Genomic DNA, 20,149 nt, shown 5'->3' with positions numbered 1-20,149 from the left:
CTCTGCCCGCGAGAAGCCCAGTGTGCAAAGTGATCGCGGTTTCACCGAAGAATACTACTCTTAGAGCTGTAGTGTTGTCCGAGCATCGTCTAACCAAGTGAGTGTGTAGTTACTTTCTTCTAACGCATAAATATGAAGTATTTTATACGAAATACGTGTTATGTGTATATTTTGTTGTTATATGTGTGAATGTATATTCACTTTCTTCTACTGCATAGATATGAAGTATTTGCTATGAAGTATGTGCTAGGTGTTTATACATTGTTTGTTTACTTGAGATAGATGTTGAAATAATGTTTTATAAATGTTTTAAAAGATTTAAACTGTATATGTTTTTGCATCTACAAATATGTTGGGCAGAACATGGGTAGATGAAATAGTTGATGTGAGATGAAATAATAAGTATTTTTGAACTCAATGTGTTCATTAGTTATCTTTGAACTCTATGTGTTCACTTGGTGTTTGAACTCAATGTGTTCATTAGGTATTTTTGAACTCTATGTGTTCACTTGGTGTTTGAACTCAATGTGTTCATTAGGTATTTCCGAACTCTATGTGTTCACTTGGTATTTTTGGACTCAATGTGGTCATTAAGTATTTTTGAACTAGATGTGTTCACTTGGTGTTGTTGAACTGAGTGTGTTCACTAAGTGTTTTAGAACTAAGTATTCACCAGATGTTTTGAATTAATTGTTCACTAGGAGTGTTAGAACTAGGTGTTTGTTAAGTATGTTGAACTAAGTGCTTACCAGTCTTAATTTGTGGACCTTGGCAGTGGTGGACTTTGTGTCAATTCCTTAGGTCAATCCTTAGGAATAAATGGATAAATGATAGTTGATTCTTAGGGTAAATCCTTAAGAAATAAAGGAGATAATAGGAATGAGTATTTGGGTTGATTGTTTGATAATTGAATATAATAAATGTATTATTGTGGGTTGAAAACCCTATATGCTCACCAGGCTCCCAAGCCTAACCCACTCAGTTTTCTTTGCATTACGGGTAATGGCACAAGAGTATAAATTGGTGGACTTGACGAGAGATTTTTTATTATAAATCAGTAGTTACAAATAACTGTTGTAAGGTCTATTTTATATTGTTTATGCTTTTGGTCTGTATCGGAACATGACATCCCGAGGTTTTATTATTTAATGAAAATACATTCTCTTTGATAAACGTTTTGATAAATTTTATCATGTTTTGTTTTGGGAACAAATTCCGCAACTCTTTTAATCAAAGGGATTTACTCTAATTTTATAAAACAAAGCATAAACAAATCGGTCTTTTCTGACCGTGAAATTGGGGATGTCACACATTGTCTTTGTATTGGGAAGCTTCAAATCACAGGTATTACTTTAGTTATGTGCTGAAAAAATGATATTTTTGTTTCTATTGAGTCTTTGTGTTCGTTAATAGTTTATGTGTTTTAACTACCAGTGGTGTCCCCATGGATAAACCTAATATTTCTCTTCATCTAAGGGAATAACACTTAAAAAGTATTCACAAAGAGTGATGCTCAATTCAATTGATGAAGTTTTAAGTCCTAAAGGATGATAAGATTTGAAACTTCATGCATTCTTATATTTTCATTCCTTTTTTCTAGTTTTATATCTTTTATCCAGGTTTCACTAATGTTTAACTATTGCTGTTAACTTCTAGCGGTGTTCTGAAATGATCTCTGACATGTCAAAACATATGGAATCATATTATCTATGCAAGATATTGAAAAGGTATTACTTAATCATTTATACTTTTTTTTGTTTCTACATGTTTAATTAGAATATGACATAGAAAATTATGTTTATCTTTCATTCCATGTTTCATTTCTTGGTAATCTTGAAGACGTATTGATATGTAAATGATATACCCTTTTCAAATATTATGTATTTTGCATTAATTTTACTTTAACATTGTATCTTCTTTCATGATTTTGACAGAATCAAATGCTGTTCAAAAATATCCCTTGTGAAAGGTAAGACTTCTTATGAAAGGTAAGACTTCTTATGAACAATCAGGTTAGTTAATATTTATGACAAGTACCAAAGATAAAGTACTTGGCTTTTTGATCTATTATATCAGATCATTAACAAAAACAATCAATTACTTAATGTTTATTCTTGACAAAAAAATATTTTAGTCTTTCAACCTTGCATCAGAAATTTGATCTCCTCACTCCATTTTTTTCATGCTGACATGCCCCATTATTGGACATACCATCTTCAAGGTTTCCCTTTTTGTATTAACTTATCATTTTATTTACTTTTTTAATCTACTTAATCATTTATGAGGTGGATAAACTAAATGTGAAAACAGAGGTGCAGTTTCCAGCAAGATTAGCAACCAATTTGGAAAATATAATTCTCAAAGACGGACCAGAAATAGTAATTTGAAAAGATATATGTGGTGTTGATCTTGGTAGAAATTTCATGTGAATATATCTTGGCGGTGTAAAATACAAAGCCGACATTAGAGGTTGCAGGAGGACATACATTGGAAGCATGTCAGGTCATCTCATTGATGGATTAAAGGTGAAAGTTTTTTATTATAATATTTTTATGTGATATATGACATTTGAGGTGTCAAATGAACTAATTGTCATCTTTTTTGTATGTTGCTATTACGAAGGCTTCTCTACATGCCAATGTAAACCACACCTTAACTACACAAGGATCTGTAGATGATTTTTCAAATGTTTAGCTGCTTTTGACATTTACTTAGATATTTGATTCAAAAGTTTAAAATTTTTGATGAAAAACAATAAAGTTGCTATTATTTTCTACGTATAACAATTTAATTATTTTTTATTTTATGTTATAGATAAAAATTATATAGATATAAGTAAAATTATAGAATCTCATGAGTATTTACCGATGCAAAATGTGCCACAAAATATTTTTGTGTATTATGACAAATAAAAAGTGTCACTAAAATCTCAAAATATGTAACTAAAAGTAGCATGAATTCTTGAATCACATGAGTTTTTAGTGGCACAAAATATGTGCCACAAAAAAGTATTATTTTATTGTGACAAATAAAAAGGTGTCACTAAAAGCCTAAAAAACTGCAGCGACAAAAGCAAAATGTGCCACTAAATGGTTTTAGTGGGAGCGTTTCTAATGACACTTATTATGTGTGCCACGGATTGTATAAGAAGTCTTTAGTGACATTTTTTGGGGTTTTTAGTGGCACTTTTTGTGTGCCACTAAATGACATTTTTTGTAGTGTGTGAAAGTCGAATTTGGTATTTATCTGTGAAGATAGATGTTTATTTGTATGTGAAACCAATTTCAGTGAAAACCAAATTTGTTAATTATTTTTCTAAAAATCAATTTTTTTGAAGATGGATGCTTATTCATTTTTTTTTTCTGTTTTTTGAAAACCATGCTATTATGTAACAATAATCTTTCTGTTTACATGAATTCCAATTGCTTCCTATTTTTGTTTATTTTTTTAACATCAACATTTGTGAAAATGAATGGTGATGTTTACTGTTGCAAATTACATTCAAAGCTTTGACCAAGATAAGAAGTGATCCTATAAACGTATAAAACGTGGCAAATTGAAGAAGGTGATAGAGAGGTTTAGGTCAAATACATTTTGGAAGGGTAGTATTATTAATTAGGATGTTAATTCGTATTTTGGATTTTTAAGTTCTTTTGGATGTTTATTAGGATGTTGATCAAAATATTGTTATGCTTTTTGATAACGTTATTATGATGCGAAGTGGAATGACTTTAAGTTATGATGTTTATTAACATAATTTTCATAATATGTTAACATGAATGTTCAATCAATAAATTAAAATTTTACTATTTTAATAATTTATATAATATATGTTTACATATAACGTAGAAAACAAAGTAAAATTAAACAAAACAAACAAAAAGGTAATTCTGTCATTTTACATGAATTACAATTATATTTCTTGTGAACCAAACAGATTCTAAAATTAATTTTATTTCCTGCAAACCAAACAGACTCTAGAATTAATTCTAATTCCGCCAACCAAATAGACCGTAGAACTAATTCTTCGACAACATTCTGCGAACCAAACAAACAATTAATCAGTCCACTTTGAATTTCTGTCATTTTAAGCAACATAGAAAAAAAAAGATAATTCTATCGTTTTACACGAATTTCAATTCCTTCCTGCCGACAAGAATTGGAATTCGATTCAAATTCTGCACATTCCTTTTCCAATTCCAATTGGAATTCCTTCGGCTTGTGCGAACGAAACATCACCTAATTCTTTGTTGATTCATTCGCGATTGTCGGTGCCTATGATGCGATTGGCGCCAGAACTACCCCCTTTCGACTGAACCACAACCGATTCATGCTCAATCGTATTGGGCATCAATGTCAATCACTTTTTCGTCTTCCTTTTCCTTGGTTAAGTCCTTCAACCCTCATTTTAACTAAATGTTCATCATTATTATCTGCGGTATCCCTTGAACTAGAACCTTCAACCACTTCACCAGCTGCAAACGGTTCCTTTCCTTCTGGTATCCTCTCCCTGTTTAAACTTAAAGTATTGGGTAGCTCTGGTGTCAAATTACTCGGTGTGAAACCCCTTGTTTCTGACCTGAATTCCACTCAGGTTGATGAAATTATAGATCACTTGCGAAACGACGACCCAGATTCTGCTGTCGAGCTGTTTGAATTATTGAAGAATGAGTATGGGTTTAAGCATTCGAGAGTTTCTCAGCTCGTTATTGCTCATGTGCTGGCTAGTCAGCGAATGCTTAAGTTGCTGCGTTCTAACTTCATGCAAATGCTTCAAGAAGAAGGTACTTTTTTTTTTTTTTTGAAGTTTCTCTATTGCTCCGTACATAAAAATAGTTAGAAATCACTTTGGAATTCGAAATTATGGAATTTTATATATTATTAGATCATAAGCAAGCTTGTTAGTTTACATCCTTATACATGGACATCAACATGCATGTTTATTGTTTCTTCTGATAGGCTCTGTTTCTGGGCCTTCACTTTGTGAGCTTCTTTCAGTTGACTTCAAGAATTGGAAATCAAATGCAACTGTTTGGGAGATGCTTGCATTTGCTTACTCTAGATCCAACATGGTTCATGATGCCCTTTACATTATAGCCAAAATGAAAGATTAAAACATTCAACCTTCAATATTAACCTACAACAGCTTATTACACAACCTAAGACACTCTGAAAGCATGTGGATGTGTACAATGACATCAAAGAGAGTGGAATCCAAGAAACCAAACAAACAAATTCCATCCTTGTAGATGGCTTATGTAAGCAATCCTTAATGCAAGAAGCAATAACCCTTCTTCATGTCAAAGATTCCTCACCTCATGTTGCTTCATTTAACACAGTCATGTCAAGTTTCTCCAAAATGGGATTTGTAGATATTGCTCAATCGATTTTCTGTTTGATGTTGAAATTTGGAGTAAAACCCGATGCATACAGTTACAATATTCTTATCAATGGACTATGTATCGCGGGTTCTATTCAAGATGCACTGAAGTTGACTAATGACATGGTCAAACATGGAGTCAAACCTGATTCAGTTACATACAACACATTTGCTAAAGGTTTTCAGGTTCTTGGTAAGATAAATGGGGCATCAAAGATGATTCAAGAAACACTATCGCAAGGGTTGAACCCTAATAGTATCACATATACATCACTCATATGTGGGAATTGTCAAGAAGGAAAAGTTGATGAAAGCATGAACTTGAAAAATGAAATGGTTTCTTATGGGCATCAAGTAAACTTTATCTCATATAGTGTTTTGGTTAGTAGTTTATGTAAGATTGGGCGTGTTGATGAAGCTTTATGTTTGCTTTATGAGATGGAAATAGAGGGTTTAAAACCTGATGTTATGTATTCTGTCATCATTCATGGTTTTTGCAAACAAGGGGAGATTCAAAAAGCAATTCAAGTATACATGGAAATGTGCAACAATAGAATCTTTCCTAATGTTTTCACTCATAGAGCTGTTTTATTGGGCTTTTGTGGGAGAGGATCACTCTTTGAAGCAAGAAAGCAGTTTCATATGTTAACTAGTGGTGATGATATTCAAGATATTGTTGTTCTTTACAATATTATGATCAATAAGTATGCAAAACTCGGTATGAATCATGAGAGTATACAATTGTTTGATCAAATAACAGAGAGAGGAATCGATCCCACTATTGTCACGTTTAATTCTTTGATATATGGATTCTGTAAAGCTAGAGATTTAATAGGGGCAATGAGGTCATTTCATAACATCGGGGATCATGGATTAGTACGTAATGCTATAACATACACCACTCTTATGAACTTTTTTTGTGAAGAAGGAAATATGCAAAAAGTGTTTGATATGAAGAAGGAAATGGAAAGTAATGGTGTAGAACCAACTCATGTCACATACACTTTAATCATAAGAAGTCTTTGTAAACAAAAAAAGCTTCAAGAATCTATGTTACAGATTAATCATATGTTCTCACATGGGATTTTTCCTGATGAAGTTTCATACAACATTCTGATTCAATCTTTCTGTAAAGCTCGAGAAATTGAAAAGGCGTTTGAGTTACATGATGAAATGATGTCACATAATCTTAAGCCTGATGCAGTTACATAAAACATTCTTATAAATGGGTTGTGTGTGTATGGTGATTTACATGATGCTGATAAGTTATTCTTGACCAAGAAATAAAAAATCTGTATTTCTGTTTTAGGTTGATGTTGGTATTATTTTGACTTTTGGTCAAGACTGCTTTTGGCCTCTCCTAAGTATAGCAGTTTAGTTTTTGTTGACTATTTGTAATTCTATTTTTGTTGTAAATAATGTTTTGATTTTTTTTATAAATAGAAGTCTGTTAAATTTACATATTCTATGTACATATAATATGAAAAATTTATTCCATTCATATTGGCTAACCAAACATAATGATCATAAAATTATCTTGTTTGTTCTAATATCATTATGATGTCAGTATTGAGACTTATTGTGCAAATCTGGGTATTGGGTAGCCAAATATCTCATACATTTAATTTGCTCAAGATATTATCTAGTTGTAAGCAAAAACCAAATCGATAAAAAGAAATTGAATAAACCATAACAAACTGAAATTAATGATATAAAAATCGGTGGTGTGGTTTTTAATTTGGCAAAAACCGATCAAAGTTGGTTAAGTGCGGGTTTATCTTAGAACTCGACCCCCAAAAACTAAACTAAGATCATAATAAAATAAACACAAGAAAGAGAAGATTTTGTCATCCATATGCACGTAAAATGATGAGACGTAGTGTGGTTCATGTGGGACCCGTGACATGCTTTTTATATTTAATATTAAATACATTATACCAGTAATGTTTTAAAAGTTTAAAACGAAATGATCATTAGGGTTGCAGTTTAAACGTTTGACTAGAAAATAGATTATTCAACTTTTAACTATGTATGTTATTTCATTTCCATGCACACATCATCTCACTTTTATCAACTAAAGGTACCTTTATTCTGTACTTTGAGGATTACACTATCATGGCATACAACCATTCATATATACTTGATACTTCATACCTAACATTTTCTTGATCTAGTTTTGATTTACAGGTTTTTTACTCCTTATGATTTATTGATGTATTTTGTATATAATTTAATTGATAATGCCGTAATGTATTTTGTATATTTATTTAATAATACATAAACATAATATATAAAGTTAAATCTCTAAGTTAAGTTAACAAATTCTGACTACTTAGTAAATTTTATAAGTTATGATGAGGTTAGTCTACAAGGAAATCCATTAAATCTCTAGAATACAAAAGCTTCTTGATGCACTTTTGCATAAGAATACGAAAGTACACTCACATATCACTTGCCACCCTACACTTGGTCTCGACACAATGGAAAAAAGAAAATAAAAGACAAACTTTTTTTTTTACTTTTCCCTTTATTTAGTAATCAAGTAGATCATTAAAATAAAAATATTTATAGTAAAATGACAATGCGTAGGTAAATATGCACTTCCCGTTGCAAAAAATCACATTATTCATTTTTTGTTGTATTGGTCTATAAAATATTATAATTTCGGAAGTTTGATTTTTGGTATAACAAAAATATATAACTTTGAATTAGCATATAATATTCCCTCTTTGTTAAACAAATTTATTTGAAGATTAACCAAATAAAATATACAACGTATATAAAACATAATCAAATTCTGCAACTCTTGTTCTACTAATCATAGTTGACCACACTTGGAATAGACTTTCTCATGGGAAAAGTACACAACTTTCTCAAGAAAAAAAAAAAAGTTACCATTTATGCTAGTGGACCATGACTCCATGAAACCATACACTTGCCTTCCATGTAATAATTTTCCTATATATACACCACATACATTGAATTGAACCTTAAACCAACCATGGAAGAACCAATAACCCAAAGCTCAATTGAAGATATTTGCAAGCAAACTCATGGCAATTTGGGAAATTTTAGCCTCTTGGTTCGGGTCTTCACGGGTCTATCAACGCAACATGAATGCCAAAAGATCTGAGAAAATGGAGATGTATGGTGAAGATTTATTTGATCATCTACATAACAAGATTGATTATATATGGGGGATCAAAAACATGCACAATCTTGTCATTGTTGATGATTAATCTACATGAACGCCATGCTATCGTAGCTAAAAATGCAATCTTTAAAGAAAGGGGTTGTGTCAACTACAAGGCTCTCATTGAGATTTATGTCGGCAGGAAATCAAGCCATTTTTTCCTCATTCAACAAGCTTATCAAAGTAAATTCAGAAGGCATTTGGATCAAGACATTATGAGCATTGAACCCCCACATTCTTACCAAAAGGTAACCTTTCTTGACTTGTGCATCGATTGTTGTACTTTGCACAGAAATCGTTGTACTTTGTGAAATGCACAACTTTTCGCACATAGCATATAAACCCATCCCAGACCAAAAACTTGATATTTTTTTCTTGTGCATGAGTATTTGTACTCTGAATGAATAGTTATACATATCAATATAGTACAACTCTTTATACATAAGAGTACACAAACCCATATGGGAAATGGTTGATTAGAAGTTTTTTTATTTTTTTTTTTTTGTAGATTTTAATGGCATTTAGTGCATCACAAATGGCTCATAGTGCAGATGTTAGTGTACACATTGGCAAGTGTGACGCCCAAAGACTATTCCAAACAGGAGAAGCAACAAGTAGAGGGTTCAAGATTGATGAGGGAGTTGTGCTTGAAATCCTAAGTAAAAGAAGCATTCCACAACTCAAACTCACTTTTTCAATATATATGCATATTTATGGTCATTCCTATACAAAGGTCAAACATTTGACTACTATTTCACATGATAATTTTTGTTACTATATAAATTGATTCGAACATGGTGAATAATTAATTTGTTTTTTATTGCAGCATTTCAAAAATAAATGTCATGGCGAGTTTGAAGAGGCCCTACGATTTGTGGTGAAATTCTTAAAAAATTCTCCAAAATATTATGCAAAGGTGGAATTATATTAAATTAACTTATATCACATTAAAATGTGGAATTAAATAATTGTATAAGATTTAGGATGTTTAAGTCCTTTTTACAAAAGGACTTTTTCTAAAAGGGGTATTTAAAATGTGTTGGGTAGATTTTAAGAATTTTAAAAGATAAAAGTCAAAAATCACAAATAAATGGTATTTCATGACTTTTAAAAAGGTTTTTTTTTGTCATGACTAAAAGTTGATTTAAAAGAACTTTTCTATTTTGCCAAACATCTTTTGGACTTTTTTAACTTTTTAGAAAAGTTAAAAGTTCAAAAGTTGTTTTAAAAGCAAAGCCAAACACGATTCACGACTTTATAGTTCTTCAAGTAATCCTAATTACAAACTAAATGACATTTAATGGCACAGAAAAAATGTCACTAAAAACCGAAAAAGTGTCACTAAAAACCCCCAGGTATCAGCGGCAGAAAAACTAAGTGCCACTAAAGGCCTTTAGTGACACTTCTTGATTGTGTCGTTGCAGCCTTTTGGGTTTTAGTGTTAACTTTTTTATGTCCCTATAACACTTTTTGATGCCACTATATAATTGCTAAATTAAAAACATTCTTTATCACAAAAACATTTATATATGAAACTTAGCTGCGATTTTTTTTTTATAAATTTAAATGGAATATAAAATAATAAGAAAATAATTACTATAATAAATAGAAAAACACAAAAATATTACTTCAATTAAAAATTAACTCGTTTTACAACAATAATCTGATTATTCAACATAAGATTATCTTCCAAGAGGCTTAGTAAGTTTAAACGGCGTCCTAATAATACCCAAAACATAATTCTTGATTAGTAGAGCTTGAAAGAACCCATTTCAATCCAATAAATATTGATTAATGGTTTAACAAGTCTAAACGTGTTGCCACCTCGTCCAATCCATTAACCCAAAGTTATGATGCCGACGAATCTTGATTAACGGAGCTTGGAATAACCCATTTGATCTATACTCATTTCGCCATCTTCTTACCCTGTAATTCATATATATTTATAGAATTATTAACTTAAAATTGTTGATAATCATAAAGGCCAATGGGAGGATATCCTTTTCAAATAGAAGGGATTCAAAAGCTAAAGACAAATTGTGGGTTCTATTTCCATGATCTCTTTGTTGTAGCTTGTCCAAAAATATCAAAAGCATACCCATTTTCAAGAATTTGTTGACCATAATTTACAAAATTCATTTGCATTGTGAAAATCACACATATTTTTCCTAGATATTTCCTTTAATATTATTCTGACCTTACGTATATGACCATCATCATAAACCCAAAAATTGGTGATCACTCTCTAAAACATAGTTCTCTATAAAAAAATTAAAGATCTCTTTTTATTTACCACTATGAATATACTAAATGTAAGGTTGGTTAAGATGAGATTAAAGAAAATCTTACCTTCATCTTGTACAAGTAAGCAGATCTATTTCAAAAGAGAATGCACTACCTGCCACCTGGTAAGCTATATCCAACTGTTGTCCATTTCTTGTTCTCTAAACCTATAATCATAATTAAACAAATTTTATAATTACACGTGCATAAATTGTGTAAAATTGTTTAAAAAACTTACTCTAATCTTCCCATCTAGTGATCGGGAAGAAAGCATCTCTGAATTTCTACTAAAATTGATACAAAGAACAACATCATTATGCATCATGGAGGATTCCTACAGAAGGAAACCATAATATTGAAACCAATACATAAGAAATTATTACAATGTAAAAAGAAAGTATCACAAACTTTCTTAAGCTTACTACAAATGTGATCCCATACCTGATAAATATTCACATTAATGTATCTAATTCCATATCATTGAGAATCTCATAATTTAAATTATAATATAGCATATAAATGACAAAATTAACCTCAATAAACTCATTAACAGAGCAAGAAACGAGGAATTGTCCATATGGTAAGAATCATGTACTTTTAGGGTGGCTTTTATTTCCAAACTGGAATAAAGTTAACAATCTGGTTATCATCTTCAAGATATTTTGAAGTCCTGATAAACAACATACAACAATAGATCACTTACCTGCCATGAATAGTTTCCATAGAATCAAGTTATTTAATCAGAAAAATAAAACTAAAGCTAGACAGGAAACATAGAAGTAGTCATTAACCTTATTTCGTTGGTAACAAACTAGGCTTAGGAGAAAATAAGAAGTTTACTTACTCATAAGAACTCAGTTATATCTCACTAAACCTGCACAAAAACACAGCTCAAAAATGTTATCTTCTTATGAACATACCCTAATTTTTATGTAGAAATCTGGCATTTTACTCATTAGTATATTTGCTAAAGTAAGGCAATTTAGTAACTAAACTCAACTCAATTTGTTATTATTAGGAAGTGTGAAGGGAAAACAAGTGTGATTGGGTTTCGGGTTGCTTGGGAGGTTGCGTTGCGTTTGGAGGTGAGTTTCTCACTACACCGTGTTATGTTATATATTCTTTACATTAGCTCGTGTGTGCTATGTATTGTATTTTTTTTATGTGGGTATTATTAGGCGGGGTAGAGTGTAGTGGATCGCCTCACGTATTGAGGTTTATGCATGGTAGGACTCGGCGCATCTGAATGGGGATCGGGCATAGCCAATGTGTCCCAAAGGCTTGACGACCTAAGCAAGGGGGATTGGGTATAGCCAATGCGTCCCAATGGATTCTGGTACGAGGGATCGGGCTTAGCCAGTGTGTCCCAATGGGGATCGATCGATGTACTGAGCAATGGGGATCGAGCCTAACCAATGTTTCCTAGTAGGAATATGTTTGAATCTGATTCGTTCTTTGACATACATGTGTGGTTATGTATTTGATACCATTTGTATTTGTGTATGTATAGGGGTAAGGTTTATATGATATGACATTGTGTATGTGTGGAATTTAGTAAGCTTTGTGCTTACCCTTTTTCCCTTAAAAATACTATTTCAGGTAACAGAATGGTCAGGCATGATTGTACACACTGGCGCAAGGCGGGTTTTTGGAATTGATATTGAATTGGTTATGTTTTCAAGAATTTTAGAATTATAACTAATAATGTTTAGAAATTAAATTGATCTTGGGGTTTAGTATGTCTTTTGTATGAATAAAATACATTAAATGGATGATTTATGTTATTTTAAAAAGTTCAATTTTATTGGGAATTTTGGGATGTTATAAGTTGGTATCACAACACAGCTTGAGAGAATCAGGCTTACTTTAATGAGTTATGAACTCAAGTTTGCGGCTCGAGAGTTATTTTTCTAAGATAAATTTATAAACAGTAATTGAATGATTTGGTAAGGTGATCGCAAGCGAGTGTGTATAGTCAGTCGGGGCCATAGGTAAAAAGGGAAAGTGTTCATAACTTTTATTATTTTAAGTATGAGATCAATTATGTGTATGCTAGTATGGCCTGTTATTTTTTACTGCTTAATTGTCGAATGCTTTGTGCTCTTAGGAATCCTTGTTATTATTAATTAGCTATCGGATGAATATGTTAAGTTGCATGTGCCTAAAATTAAGTTGCCTTAGATTGTTGGTTTAGCTCTATCTCGCAACTCTTGTTTGAGTGCAACCATTGTAGTGTGAGATCTCCAGTCGAAAGACTGCTTAATTTTAGTTGCATGTAATAGTATGCCCGAGATAGTTAATTGGAATTAATAAGGTTTTTTTTCGGTAGAATAGCAGGGTGAGGTAGGAGTCCTAGTAAGGTAGGAACAGTATTAGCATGTGCTGGTGTAGGACACATCGTTAGAGTCTTTGGCGAGAAGTGACTTGGCTACTTTAGGATGGACCATGGAGCAAGCATGGATCATTGTGGACGATAGTAGCAGGGCCCCTGCTATCGAAAGCACAGGATCTATGCCTGAGTCAAGAGAAGTCGCAGGGGAGATCCAAGAAACTGAGTGTACTAATGATCACATGGTTATATGTTCATTGTTAACTGTAGTAATCTTAAGGTTTCCCCATTTGATTGCGGAATGGTGTCTACGAGAAATGGTGTCGCAAGATCTGCTACTGGACTGAGTGCCAATGAGATACTATAAATGATTACTGCAGTGATACCATATGCTTTTAGGATTTGTGATCGGGTATACTAGTGTGCGAGTAGATAGAGGATAGTGTAATACTAAAACATGAATATGTGGTGATGAGGTATATGTTTATTCTAAACATAATATTGATTACACGAAATGGAGATGAGGGCTCTAGGGTTGGATCGGACAACACAATATTGCATGTTTGGACTGTTGTTGAGGTCTCGCTGACCTTATTAGAAGAGTTGTCTGGTATCATTACACAAATCACTAATAGATTAGTTTTTTGGTTCGAGGAGTGGATTGCAGCCATAACTGGGAAGGAGGAAGCGGGCAAAAGGTCCGACTCTGTTAATAAATATCAAGAAAGTTTGACGTTGTTATGCTAAGAACAGGAGGTCAGAAGTAGGGATGAGATTTAGAACCGAAAAAGCGGATCGGAACCGGAATCGGACTGGAACCGGAACCGTTAGAACCAGAATATATAGAACTGGTTCCGGTTTCGGGTTTAAAAATTGGCTTTATCTAGGTTCGTAGTAATCCGGGTCTGGGTCCATCGGGGTCGGGTAAACCGGGTCTAAAAACCGGAACCAGTGTTAGGAACCGGAACCACTTTTAGGATCGGAACCAGTTTTTGTAAAACGTTTAAAAGATGCATATCTCATTCGTTTTAACTCCGATTGACATGCGGTTTTTTCCAACATGTAGTTTATAGTTTGTACATGATTTTAGACTATAAATTTGCCATTTTTAGTGTTATATTCATTGACTTATAGTCCCCCAAAGTCGAGATATTAAAGCTGAAAGTTTTTAGTTTTTCAGTTTTTTTGTATTCGGTGAAAGTTTTAAAACATGCATATCTATTTCGTTTGAAGTCGGATTGACATGTGGTTTTTTCCAACTAGTAGTTTACAGTTTGTACATGAGTTTAGACTATAATTTTGTCATTTTTGGTTTAATATTCAATGATTTACAGTCCTCCAAAGTCGGGATATCAAAACTAAACATTTTCAACTTTTCAACTATTTGTTTTTGTACTTTTTATTCTATGAAAATATTAACACATGCATATCTCATTCATTTAAAGTCGAATTGACATGCGGTTTTTTTCAGATTGTATTTTAGAGTTTATACCTAATTTTAGACTATAATTTTGTTAATTTTGGTTTCATATTCAATGAGTTACAGTCCCCCAAAGTCGGGATATCAATATGAAAATTTTCAAAGTTCAACCCACTAAGTAGTAAGTAATTACCAAAAAATTCCGGTTTTTTCGGGTTTTCCAGTTCTAAACTCACTTTATCCAGTTCCAAACTACCCACTTTGATGTTTCCGGGTTTTTCGGTTTTAGACCCACTTTACCCGGTACCGTACTCAAAACCGAACCGGAACCGGTTCCTATATACCGGTTCGGTTTCCGGTTCTAAAAAATCTCGTTAACCGGTTCTGGGTTTTTGCGGGTCCGGGTTTGGACCCACTTTCATCCCTATTCAGAAGGACCACAACATCTTTTGTAAGGGTTGAAGGACCTACGTGTTCATGTGCTGCAAGTCCAAATGCAGTAGGTGCAGATGGAAAGGACATGTTCGTAAAAGATTTCGTATTGGAGGTGCAGATATGTCGCCCTTGTCATAATTATGATCACATTAGGGCCTTGAGACATTGCTAGTATGTTTTCTTCATGTTAATGTTGTTATTATGTCCCAATTACATATGTTTAGGTATGTATAACCATTTTTGTATCCTTTATAGTGTGCCCAAGTTTGGGAAGTTGTACGACTAAGTCGCATAGCCTTAGAATTAGTTATGCGAATGCCTATTCGATTTTAGGTTGTGTATGGGTCCTTAAACCAATTTTGACTTGGGAACGAGTTGCTCCTAGGATCGTTTACATTTAACAAGATGATGATGTTGTGGTGGGAGTTTTGGAGCACCTTCAGAAGTTAGAGGTGGCCGATCGACTTGTCCATGATGGCGATGTGAGGATTGTCTATGATAGTGGAGATGTATTTTAAGGATATATTTGATGTGTAGTTTGGTTGTCATCGCAAACAAGTATGAGTTCAAACCCAAGCATGGGAGAATAATTAGTACAAGTTGATTTCATAAGCGAGGTATATCAATATGTATAGTCGCAAGGACTCATGGTCAAGATGTGAAACAATGTAGAAGGGAAGACATATGAGTATGTGCCAGTCGTATGGGAGTTTGCAAGGGTTCACCTTGTTAAGATCTGTGATATTTTTGTGAAAAGAGAGTTCCACCTAGTTACACATTATGTAGAGTTACGTAGAATTTGAACTGTATGGCCCATTTAAGATGATTAGGGGTTTAATCCATCAAGGGCAACATCAAATGTTCATTGGATTCCAAGTGGTTCGGTCAGTCAAGGGAAATACCAAATGTTCATTGGATTCCAAGTGTGGGAGAGTTAGCATCCAGTACAACAGTCTAGGGATTGCACAAACCTCAGTATGGTAGGGAAGACTTGAGACAACTGTTGCAGGGTTTTTGAAATTTCTATTCTTATCAAGTGACACATTCATGGAAGAGAAAAACAGACAACTATCAAAAATTGATGATTCGATTCAAGAATGGTGTATCATTAACGTCTGTTATGTATTCAAGAATGTCACGGGTTCGTTCGTCTATAGCGGGTGCAGCTTGTCCGAGTAAGTGTTCATCAAGTGCTTGAGTCCTCATCATCGATTCACGTATTAAGTATTTAGATAAGCTCTGGTTTCGGATTATGGTGAGAGTTACCTTGCTTGTTCTTGTTTGATCAAGGCTTGGAGATTTGAGGCATGGTCCGAAAACTAGATAGATCTAGGTTCCTAGGTTTCGATATTTTGTTTTGTTCTTGGCTACTACTGTTATGGGATGTTGGATGATGGTTGAGTTCCTTTAGGTCAATGTGATGATGGTTTTATACGTATAGGCCCATTAAGGTGCTGATTGTGAGCCAGTCAGACCAGATTAGGATGATAACAAGACTGGCGAGGTGTCGTGAGCTAAAGCAATGGTATCTGAGTTTATAATTGGCATGTATTGGATGTGTGTTTAGAATGATTTAGTTTGTTTGGGTAGTAATAGATTGACGAGGGTACCTTCTTGTATGGTTCAGTTCAAAATAAAAGACCATAGGTGCGAAGAGGAACAATGTAAGAGGGTCAGTTGAGTGTATCAATGGAAGATTGCTAGCTAGTGTTTAGGGTATGACTTGTTCATGTAGTGGAAGTTTTATTTTTTAGAAAGATAGTTTGAGTGTTAGGCTTCATATGGATGAATGTCAAAAGTATTGTCTCTGTTCGGATGTTGAATAGGTTTCGATGAAGATATTGCTTCAATTGGGAATGCTAGAGTTCCTGGTTAAGGGATTAGTCTGTTTCGTATATGATGGAGTAAGGATGATCGTTATCCTTAGAGGGTCTGTATCGGAAGTTTCAGAGCATAAATTCTAGACTGATTGGAGTTTGGCAAGGATTTGGCCTATGTTGCTAAATGTGGTTAAGAATTTCGAAGGATGGATACTTTACTATCCCATTAAAGCAAGTTTGTAAAAATCGCTCGATGTTAGCTAGTCGGTGGACTGGGGTCAAGGGATTAATCGGCTAGCCGGAGATTAATCGGGGACCATTAATTGCTAATTTGTTAGATTTTAAAAAAACTAAATATGACTAATATCATATAAAACTTCATAAATACCACTAATATCATAACAAAATAGGTTAATATGATAAATACAACATTAATCATACCTCAAATAGTTTCTATTGAGATATAACTTCTTCAAAGTGTTAAAATTTCATCGGGTTCTACTGTTTCAGTCATTTTGTATGCATGGATTAATCGCTAGACGCTCTCTAATCGGTCAATTAGTGGCTAGGGATTAATCGGAGATTAATCAGGACCTAATCAGTATTTTTACAACACTGCATTAAAGTAAGTGTAGTTATTGATACTCTTAGTAGGAAGGCGGCTAGGGAGATACTACGGGAGCTATGTTTGCAAGTGACAACGTGTACTCTTTTGTTGGAGCTATTGAGAAAGGCATAGGAAGTGGCGTTTTGAATGAGAAAGCCAAATGCGAGATATTTTCAGTCAAGATTTAGAATGTTGATTGGGACAGTCGGAGTCATTTGACATATTATGGTCAAGTTCGTCTTCCTATACTAGAAGTAAAAAAGAATGTATCCACATTAGAGGGGTCGTAGCTAGGCATGGGGTGCCAGTTACTATAGTCCATGTTAAGGATATTTGGTTCATGTCTCAGTTTTAGGAAAGGTTCCAGGAGGAGATGGATATTTAGTTATAGTTTAGCACGTCGTTCTACCCATGAGCAGAGGGTCTGAGTAAACGCACGATTCAAAATATGAGGGTAATTGGGATTAGTAACTTTCATTAGCAGAGTTTTTACCACAATAACAACCTTCACTCTTATATCGCTATTCCACCTTTTGAACTGTTGTATGATGCGAAATGTATGACGTCTGGTTGTTGGGGCTTCAATACCAAGACCCATGTGATATTGTTGTTCGAGTAGGGAAGGCAGTGCTACGCTTGGAGCCACTAAATAATTTGACCTTAGTCCAACAAGTTGATCGAGTTAGTAAAGGTCCCGAGACAACATCGGGAAGGTTTCAAAATAGACTTCGGAGTCCGAGATAGATATGCGAGTGCAATATACAAGGTTGTTTGCTAATGGTGACTTTAAGGATGAAGTATGATTCAAGTGGGGGAGAGTTGTAACACCCTATTTTCCATTTAATTATTTATTAAAGGTTGTAAGTATAAAAAATAGGATTATTAATAATAATAAAATGATTATAATATAAGAATTTAGTAATTGAGGGACTTGTAATTATTTTGCTAATGAAGAGTGGAAATTAGCAACCTAAAAACATTGTGTTGCAAGAAAAATCGTTTTGGGGGACTATTTATGCCATTATGGAAAACTTGAGGGTTCATATTGCAAATCCAAAATTTAAGCCCATAATACTGGATAATTAAAAGGGTCGATCGGCCCTCTCTTGGGTTTAATAGGGTGGAGCAGATGGTTGACTAGTTTGACCAATGTTTGACTGGTTTGACTTCTGGGGGTATATTAGTAATTTGGGAATTTATGAAACTGAATCATTGGTGGATGTGGATGTTTGATTTTGGAGCTGTATTTGGGGAGTTCGACATTTATCATCCAGAGCTACTTGCGAGGTGAGTTGTCCTCATTATACTTAGGGGTCGAAGGCACCAAGACCGGCCCATTGGATCTGATATCCTAGTAGTTGATGATATGTTGAGTATGAGATAGTTATGCATGATAGTTTATATGTCAGTTTGGTAGATCTATAGGGCTACATGCGTTACTATTTAGTTATATGTATGTGCCTTTAGCAGTTATATGTCGACATGTTGTGTGGATGGGTTGAGGTTGTACTGCTTCGTGCGGTAGCCAACAAACCCTAGAGTATGCCAAATATGAGCTGAGGGTCAGGCAGGGCATGCCAGACTCATACTGAGGACTCATGAGCATTCCAGATACGAGCTGAGGGTCGGGCAGGGCATGCCAGACTTGTATTGTGGGTTAATCTTTTGTATTCCACTCTAAGGAATGAGGGAGCAAGCCAATCATAAGATGTGAGATCGAGAGCAACCCAAACTTATTTTGTGGGCTTGGGGGCAAGCCAGATGTGAGCTGTGGGCCCGAAAGGCAAGCCAGACTCACACTGTGGGCTCAGGGGTAATCCAGTCTGTAGAGTTGTGGACCCATTACATGTTATTTGTATATGTGCTATTTGTTGTGTATCAGTATTTTGGGGGAACTCACTAAACTTCGAGCTTATAGTTTTGGATTTTGTTTCAAGTACTTCGGATGATCGCGGGAAGGCGAAGGCGTGATCGTGCACCTCCTCGCATTTTATGACTTTGTTTATGGCATACTCTGATATGGAACTATTTTGAAAACAAATTTATAATCAATATTGGTTTTTGAATGTTTTAAAAGGTTTTAAATTTGCTTGAATTTTATAAATGTTACAAGTTGGTATCAGAGCCTTGGTTTGAGTGAATTGGAGGAACGCTTGCGTGAATCCAGTCTCAAACCAAGGAAAGGATTTTTAAAATGATTTTCAAATGGTTTTTAAAATACAAAAGGAGGATGCAGAGTGTACGATCAGCCGGAGCCATTAAGTAGAACCAAAATACCATACGGATATTTGATATTATGATCTGTTAGAACAACATGCTAGTACTAGGATAGGGATCTTCAGGAATTGCATGATAGAAATGTCTGCTTATATGATGCCTAATAGCCTAGGGTTTTCCTTATATGAAATTGACATCATTACTGTAGTTGCTTAGTGTATGCATCACGACCGTACATAATTAAGATCTTATAGCCTGAGAATGTTTGGTTTGACCTTATTTCCTGTTCTTATCTGATGAAGGGCTTAGGGTAGGATCAGGTATTCGAAAGTTTATAGGGTCCAACGTTATGTATGGAAAGCATACACGAGAGCTTCAGGGTTGGTGGAAGTTTTATGGATGGTTGAGTTATGTGAGGGCAATAGGCCAATTATGAGATAGTTAGCCTTCCTCTAGGGGTAAGGA

At 34.0% G+C, this 20,149-nt stretch overlaps 1 protein-coding gene, 1 long non-coding RNA gene and 1 pseudogene across 2 annotated transcripts; 2 read left to right on the top strand and 1 right to left on the bottom strand.

Moving 5' to 3' along the window:
• The first annotated feature begins 4,045 nt into the window (after positions 1 to 4,045).
• LOC111917277 (putative pentatricopeptide repeat-containing protein At1g13630) lies at positions 4,046 to 6,882 on the top strand (annotated as a pseudogene).
• A 1,424-nt stretch (positions 6,883 to 8,306) lies between these two features.
• Positions 8,307 to 9,688, top strand: LOC111917166 (uncharacterized). Its single transcript, XM_023912818.3, has 2 exons — positions 8,307 to 8,821; positions 9,082 to 9,688. The coding sequence occupies exons 1-2, from the start codon at positions 8,498 to 8,500 to the stop codon at positions 9,358 to 9,360; spliced, it is 603 nt and encodes a 200-aa protein (XP_023768586.1). The 5' UTR covers positions 8,307 to 8,497; the 3' UTR covers positions 9,361 to 9,688.
• A 497-nt stretch (positions 9,689 to 10,185) lies between these two features.
• On the bottom strand, positions 10,186 to 11,760 carry LOC111917278 (uncharacterized). The gene is made up of 3 exons (XR_002858834.3): positions 11,095 to 11,760; positions 10,923 to 11,023; positions 10,186 to 10,499 (listed from the first exon to the last, which is right to left on the bottom strand). It is a non-coding gene; the product is annotated as an uncharacterized LOC111917278 (long non-coding RNA).
• Between the last annotated feature and the right edge of the window lie 8,389 nt (positions 11,761 to 20,149).

Source organism: Lactuca sativa, chromosome 3, assembly GCF_002870075.4.
Source record: "Lactuca sativa cultivar Salinas chromosome 3, Lsat_Salinas_v11, whole genome shotgun sequence".
NCBI classification, from domain to species: domain Eukaryota; kingdom Viridiplantae; phylum Streptophyta; class Magnoliopsida; order Asterales; family Asteraceae; genus Lactuca; species Lactuca sativa.
This window is presented reverse-complemented; position numbering and strand designations above follow the sequence as displayed.